Source organism: Mytilus galloprovincialis, chromosome 4 (genome assembly GCF_965363235.1).
Source record: "Mytilus galloprovincialis chromosome 4, xbMytGall1.hap1.1, whole genome shotgun sequence".
Taxonomy (NCBI): domain Eukaryota; kingdom Metazoa; phylum Mollusca; class Bivalvia; order Mytilida; family Mytilidae; genus Mytilus; species Mytilus galloprovincialis.
The window spans coordinates 45,723,986-45,732,263 of record NC_134841.1 but is presented as its reverse complement, the minus strand read 5'-3'; the positions used below and the strand labels follow the sequence as shown (position 1 = coordinate 45,732,263).

Genomic DNA, 8,278 nt, shown 5'->3' with positions numbered 1-8,278 from the left:
TATCAAAGATTAGCTCTTGTCGTCGGAATATTTCAGTAGGTGCTATGGATTCCTCTGAACATTTTCGGTTATGACTAAACCCTCACTCACTTACAGTTTGTCTTCTTCGACTTATGAGTTTGAGTCTTCATAGGGATTTTCCGCCTCTTTTTTTAATAAACATTTAAACACGTTTTGTACGTCCTAGACGCTTTTCTAGATTTTGTTCAACAAGAACGCGCAAACCCAAACATTTTAAACCAGGAATATGTTATAACGAAGAAACGTTAGGATCTGAATTTAAAAAGTGACCACATTATATAGCAACATTGAGCTTGGGTAATCTTTGTCTGAAGAAATCGAAACCGTTATAGTTTCTTAGTGATTTCTTAATTTATCAACAGGGACATTGAGGTAAATATTCTATAAATAATATCGATTCCTCTACATCCTGGTTATCATCACAGATAAAACAAAATTAGTCTTGCTCAATTATTTATACATGTGTAGCTCTGCTGGCGAAGGTTCCCATGGGTATTGTCAACCCCAGAACGAAAATCTATCAGTGTGACGTCCATTTTCGCTGAACTAGTACACCTTTTTGTTAAGGGTCCAGCTGAAGACCGCCTTCGGGTGAAGGATTTTGTTCGCTGTGTTGAAAACCCATTGGTGACCTATGGCTGTTCTCTGCTCTCCTTTACACATTCCCGACCGTTTACACTCTCATTTTTTTAGCATTGCAGCTTCTGTTTGGCTGTTAACACGACCTGCTTTCATTAGTTTCCCAAAATACAATTTCTGTTTGAAAATAACTTGCAGCAACATGCCATTCTGTATTGAACCATAGATGTAATATCTATGATTGAACTGAAACATGAACTTAAAGTGGTACACTACCACGTCATTCGGTCTCGAATATATATAACAACTTTGGATGATTTTAAAAAAATATAACAAGCTTTATAGATAACATTAACTTTCGTGTCATAATTGAACATAATTATTACCAAACGTATTATTATTAATATCAGTTTTATTATCATTAACTGGATGGAGTCGCAAAAATTTGTTAATTTGTGAAATGGCAACACAAAATTATTAAATAAATGTTTATTTAGATGATAATCCACATTACATGCTGTAATAAACATTATTATGTAATGCATTTTTTGCAATCACATACTGACAGCTACTGGTTCTTACCTACCAGAAACAACGCCTATTCGTACAACATACATTCTATAGTGCGAATGATTCAACTCTCTGTTGCTGACTTCGACGAGTATGCAAATCGGTCTATTAATAAACACAGTTGTAATATTCGTGTATATATAAACTGCCTCTCTATGTCGTTAGCTGTATATCATACTTAGACTTAAACATGGAGAATAATAACGGAGAGCAAGAGAACGGAAAATTTGAACAACAAAATGAAGAACTTGGAGTTAAAAAGCAATTTAACATGCAAATGATATTAAGTAGGATAAAAGATGCGATTATAAAGTTCTACCGTGTTTGTAAATCCATTGGTGGATTAATTATATTGTTAGTTATATACAGTGTCTTAGGCGCATTACTATTCCAAAGTATTGAATCTGAAAATGAATTAGAAGCAAAGCACGATATGAAAATGACCAGAGAAAATTATATTAGATTTTTTTACGTGGAAGCAAAAAACTTCTGGGTGAATTATACAACATACAATGACACGTGGATTAATCAAACTAGAAAGTTATTAATGCAATATGAAGCAGAGGTCCGCAGTCGTGGAACAGTTGCTGGTCCAGACACTGTGTGGACTTTCTGGAGCGCTTTGTTCTTCTGTGGGACTATTTATACAACTATTGGTGAGTATCAATGGATGTTTGCATTCATTGAAAGTTTCAGTTCCTTATGGTTGCAAAAAACCTTAAAAGACTATTACTTCTTATAGGGAAGGGGAGTAACTTTATAATTCATTCTAAATGAAGAAATGTATCCCTCATCGTGCATAGTTCTGATTCCCTGTTCTTATTTGACTATTGTGTCCTTGATTTTAATAGCTCATCAACTTTGGTTTTAGGTTTTTGAATTTTAAATAGTTTGGCCTCGAGTAACACTGAAGAGACGAGACTTATTAAAATATGCATCTAGTGCAGTAAAATTTTTACTGTTTAATTCGGTATATATAAAAATTTAATATAATAGGTAAAACAGTACAATTAAGGCTTTTGGAGATGATGTTTATTGTTCTATTCTGTTTATAGTAGTTGATTGTTATTTGTCTTTTCTTCTTTAATTTGTTCATTGTGGTGTCCGTCTTTTTTACGAGTTAAGTTTTGAGTGTCCCTTTAGCATGGTTATTTTTCAGAAGAACAATTTATTTGCATAAATGTTTTGAATGATGAGTAAGTCATGTACATCGTTGCACCAAGTATAATGACGAGTTTTCCAAAATTTTCTAATGAATAGATAACAATGTCTGGTGACGTTGGAGTTTCTAAAACTTTTTCTTTGATATCAATAGTTTGGCATTTTAATTTCAAGAGGTTTATAAATTTATATAGCGGGAACATATTTTATATGATTTAATAGCATAAATAAAATAGATATTTAGATCGAAAGATAGACGCTCATCTTTATAATGATCGAAAAAGATGATATCATCTTCTAAGTACAATATTTCATGGCACTTGAGCTTGTCGCTATCATTATCAAAAATTGATTAAGAGGGAACCATAGTTCTCAATTTAAGGTAAAACAACGTTGTTTTTTTTCTAACAGTTTATGCCTCTTTTCTTGTTAACAAAACAAATAAGTCTCTTCACTTTTGTTAGTGAGATTTATTAATAAAGGGATCTATATATATATATAACGAACCGATAATAAATCGCTGATGATATTTGACAGTCATGTACACTTGACATTTAGATGGTGCCAAGCTGCTTTGTATGCTAATTACAAAATGCTCCTGATAAGAATATAATTAATAAGTGTTGTGTTAACACTGTAGGGATATATATATCAATTAATAGTCTAGGGAATAGTTGTTTGAGGTTTCTCTTTACCTTTTCCCTGCCACTAGAAAGTATCGCATCTGTAACGTATATTGCTAGTATCAATTAGGTCGTTATTACCTAATAAAATATACTCGTTACTATTATCTGTAAGATATTCCATAAATAATTCGGATTGGTGTTTCTTATCTGGTGCAAACAATGCAAGTGTTGTAATGGTACTGTAATACATTGCACCTGTATAGACATATTGATTTTTAGATTGGCGATAAAAAGTAACATGTATTCCATGGGAATTCTCAAGGTTCTAGCTGATTGTAAGGGGACAACTACATTGCACTTGTATAGACAAATTGATTGTTAGATTGGCGATAAAAAGAAACATGTATTCCATGGGAATTCTCAAGGATCTGACTGTAAGGGGACAACTACATTGCTCTTGTATAGACGCATTGCTTTTTAAATTGGAGATAAAAAGAAACATGTATTCCATGGGAATTATCACGGTTCTGATTGTTAGGGGAAAACTACATTGCACCTGTATAGACATATTGCTTTTAAATTGGCGATAAAAAGTAACATTTCATTCCATGGGAATTCTCAAGGATTTGGTTGTAAGGGGACACTTACATTGCACCTGTATAGACACATTGCTTTTTAAATTGGCGATAAACAGTAACATTCATTCCATGGAAATTCTCTTGGTACTGATTGTTAGGGTACAACAGAAGATGATACTGTTTCCAGAAAGGCGATAAAAAGTAACACTTATTCCATCCAAAATCTCAGGGTACTAATGAATTAAAAGACTACAGATACATCTCCCTATTCGTTTTTAATTTACGTAACTTTCCATGGTAACAAGATGTAATATCTTTTAAATCATCGGACACATCAGAACCTCCCACTTTTCTCGAATGTTACCTACCGAATAAGACTTATCATTGAATGGATACGTACCTACATGAGCGACAAGACGGGTGCCACTTGTAAAGCTGAATCTGTTTAGTATCCTTCTTGAGTTCAAGAAAACACCCACGGTTTTGCTGGGGTTCGTGTTGCTCGGTCTTTAGTTTTCTTTGTTGTGTTTTGTGTATTGATTGTCTCGTCGTTGTTTTTCATTGTTTGCCACGGCTTTGTTTGTATTTGGCACAACTTTTGGAATTTTGGATACTCAATGCTCTTCAACTTTGTACTTGTTTGACTTTATAACTATTTTGATTTGAGCTTCACTGATGAGTCTAATGTAGACGAAACGCGCGTCTGGCGTATTAAATTATAATCCTGGTACCTTTGACAACAATTTGTCACTTTGTTTTCGACTTACGATTTTGAATATCGTTCGCCTCTCTTTTACTGTTTTGTCAGAGTATATAACTTTAGTTCCGCGCATAAATTATAAAGAATAGTTATTAATAACTAAACAAGTACACAATTCTCCAACCTGAAATATAGAAACGACAACTAAGAAATAAAATAGGGATGACAAGAATTTTACCCCATTAGACACGGAGTTTTTGTTTAAGTTTACACTTTTTGACATTTCTTTTTGTACGCATCGTAAAAATCTTGATTTTTTTACCAGAACAAATCTTAACTTTAACTATTATATCTTTTTATGCAACACATCCTGACACAAGTGCAAATCCGAATTAAAACTTTTAAAAACAGAAAAATTAATGTCATTATAATACATTTATAATGATTGCATAGTTTCGATATTCAAGAATAGAGTTTGAATTTGTGATAAGACATATTAAAACAGTAAAATTCACTAAATAGTGTCAGTTCGAAGGATCCACATTAATGTTTGATAACATTCATCCTTTTCGTATAAAACTAACAGAAATCGTTTAATTATCTACAATAAAGGAAGAATATATCTGTCGGAGATAAGATAATGATAATGAACTCTGTGGCTGAAGGTCGTTAACCTCTGTATATCAGATAGCGTTTAAATGTTATTTTAAGTTATTGATACCTCTAAGTAGATTTGGCTATTTGCAGTTAGAAAATAACACAAAGATATTAGTGTTTAATGGAACGTTTAATTCTTATTGCTACCGATGGTGCAGAAAAAAATAACAACAACACTTATCATACAGACAACTCTATAGCATCTGACAGCTGTCTAAGAATCCTCCAAGGACGGCAGTTATCTCCAGATAGACGTCAATAATGTTCTGTTTGTGATTAGATCGATGTGGGTTACATATAGATCTAACTTCTCTGTACTGTCATGGTGGCATCTTGACTTTCCAGTAATAATATACATTTTTTGTGTAGTACATCTTTGTTTGTTTTTAATGCCAGACAAGTAGGGTTATTCTCATATGAAAATAAATAGTATGATTGGCAATAAGACAACTCTTCATCATAGACCGTTGTAGAAGCTAACAGCTATAGGTCATCGTAAGTCCTTCAACAATAAGCAAACCCCATACAACATAGTAAGCTATACAACGTCCCGAAATGACAATCTTTACACTTTTAATGGGCTTGAATAAAATAAAAACGGTGTATGGCAACCCTCCATTAAGTTATTGAACATTACCCCATGACAGCATGTTAATAAGTTCGAATCTAGAAACTGTTCAATAAGAAAGTCAGTAGCACATTTACTCTTGCAGTTGTCTTCTTTTTTTAATTTGTGTGCTGCCCTAGTTTTTGTAATGCGTTATTGAACGTATGAAAATCCTTGTAAACAACCCATTTGACAATCAATAAAAGCATTGGAGACATATACAATATATAAGTATATTGTATGAAAAAAATTTAAATACTTTAGGCTCGCCTCCATTTTTCTCCTGCTTCTTGGCAAGCACAAATGCAGAATAAATAAAACTATATAAGCTAGACAAACACGCAAGATTTTAAGAAGAGGAAAGATTCGTTTCCCAGAAAAGTACTTTCAAAATAGGATCTCAATGAGTATTGAAAATATTATCGATTTTCGAGATATCTGCATCGTTAATTACTGTTAATTGATGACGAATGATTTGCATGAAGTTAGAATTTGTTTCGAGGGTAGACATCTTTTGTAGTGTTACATATTTTATAAAAGCAGTCTTATTGCGCTCTCTAGATTTATCCTTGTGCCTAGTGGACAGCCTAATCTGTCAAACTTGCTCAATTTTAAGTTTTCATGAAGACTACACAAACTAGTTCATGATTCTAGAAATTTTTTTGTTTCGTTGAGTTGGATCACAAAAATCATAAGTTTATGTACAATAAATAATTCTCAACTTTTTATTGAATGTAGTTTTTAAACGCACCCGTGTATTGCTAAAAACTGGATTATTTCGGTTTAATGAAAAGAAATTTAAGGTAATACTCTTATTTTTCTAAAAATGACCTTTTTCCGAAATGTATTAGTCAACGTGTTATACATAACACTGATGGCTAGAATCAAGCTAGCAGCCACTCGCTATCAGCCACTCAACTAACAGTAAGTTTTTAAATACATTGACAAACCTAAAGTGTGGCTGATAGCTTGATTCTAGCAAGCTAGTGAGCATTTATTAGGCATCCAATCGGCCTTAAAAATAGGAAATCGTATGCATTAATTTGCTATCAAAGCATTGCAAAAGCATGAAATTTAATCTTTCTACATAATAAATTGGATTGTACCATTATATTATAATTTAACATGTTTATGGCCAAAATCAGAAGGAAAATGTGTAACGGTTCTATTAGAACCTTTAAAATCAATAGACACCTTGACCTGTCCAATTAAATAAGTTGGGCTTAAAAGAGATAATGAGATTGACGTCAGTTTTTAAAAGACAACAATTCGAAATTAAAAGTTTTGCCAAAACGCACACACTTTAATATTTACATTAACAGTTTTAGTCCTTTCCTTTTTTGTCATTAGTTTATTTAATATGCATAATCTTCTTCTTACAGGTTATGGAAACATAGTACCGCTTACTGGAATTGGCAAATTTATAGCTATGGTTTATGCTGTATTGGGCATACCTCTTGCGTTGCTAGTATTGGCAGAAGTTGGTAGACGATTTACTGTTCTGCTTAAATGGATGTATGCACGTGGACGTCGATACTACTACACTGGAACCTTCCGCAAAAAAGTAATAAGACAAGTCCGAAGTCGCCTGAGCAGTAGAAAAAGTAATAAACAAAGCGTTCAGAATGCAGAAAATGGAACATGTAGTACCGAAATAGACCAATCTACAAAGAAAAAAAGCAAGAGCGAGGAGTCAATTGTGTTTGTTAAAAAACAATCTGGATTAGGTCCGTCTCCAAATTCGAGTTTGAAATCAAAAGCCGGAAGTGACGATTCTTTAGATGAATCACCTGATGTCCAGTCGACTTTGTCTTCAACGGATCGCGTTAAAGTTATGTATGATATAGAGATTGATGACTCTTTCAACTTGCCAATATCAATTGCTTGCATAATATTACTGATATATATTTTTCTTGGTGCGATCATGTACAAATTTTGGGAATCATGGGATTTCATGGATTGCATATATTTCGTATTTATATCTATAAGTACTATTGGCTTCGGGGATGTAGTACCTGAGCATCCGAAATATTTCCTCATCTCCGCAATATATTTATTCATGGGTCTTTCCTTAGTTTCCATGTGCGTTAATGTTGGAATCGAATTCTTCACTGTACAAATAGACAAAGCGAAAGATCATATGAATAAAGCTAGAGAACGAGTTGTTGAGGCGGGAAAAGAAAAAATGGCCTCTGTCGGCAAAGAAATGAATAAAGCAAAAGACAAAGTGTCGAAAGCAGGGAACAGTGCAAAGGGTAAAATATCAGAAGTAAGGAAAAACATTGAAACAAATATTCAAAACGAATTAAAGAGGGCAAAAAAACATTCTTTAGATTCATCTGAGAGTAGATCAAAAGAAAACACACCAAAGCCGTAGTTATTCCAAATGTTACAAATGGCTTCTGCTACAAGTAACGCAAAAACTGTTCGATATTTCCACATACAATTTCATGTTTTGTTTTTGTCCCCTGATTTAAGTCTCTACTACATTCCGTCCACTTTTGAGACTGTTTTCAGTATGAATGTTCAGTTGTTAAATTGTTTTCCGTGTGATTTCATCAAAGTAGAAGATTACACAACAAATAGTGCTTTAATGAAGCGAAAGCACTGTGTGACGTTACACAAACACAGCTCTCGACGTAATTACAATTTGTACATCAACCTTCTTGCCATCTGTCTAAAATTGTTTTTCAAATCATCATTAAGCAGATGTATTTAACGTTAGTGTTAGCTTTCTACCTCTTCGATTTTTTGTAAATAAAATGTAAAATACAGAAAA

General features: G+C 33.1%; 1 protein-coding gene across 1 annotated transcript; it reads left to right on the top strand.

Moving 5' to 3' along the window:
- Positions 1-1,176: 1,176 nt before the first annotated feature.
- LOC143072257 (potassium channel subfamily K member 18-like) lies at positions 1,177-8,278 on the top strand. Its single transcript, XM_076247113.1, has 2 exons — positions 1,177-1,826; positions 6,882-8,278. The coding sequence occupies exons 1-2, from the start codon at positions 1,361-1,363 to the stop codon at positions 7,874-7,876; spliced, it is 1,461 nt and encodes a 486-aa protein (XP_076103228.1). The 5' UTR covers positions 1,177-1,360; the 3' UTR covers positions 7,877-8,278.

Excerpts from the sequence above, each read along its gene's own strand:
- LOC143072257 (XM_076247113.1), top strand. The coding sequence starts at position 1,361 with ATGGAGAATAATAACGGAGAGCAAGAGAACGGAAAATTTGAACAACAA. Across the intron at positions 1,827-6,881 it reads GACTATTTATACAACTATTG|GTTATGGAAACATAGTACCG; the intron begins GTGAGTATCAAT and ends TTCTTCTTACAG.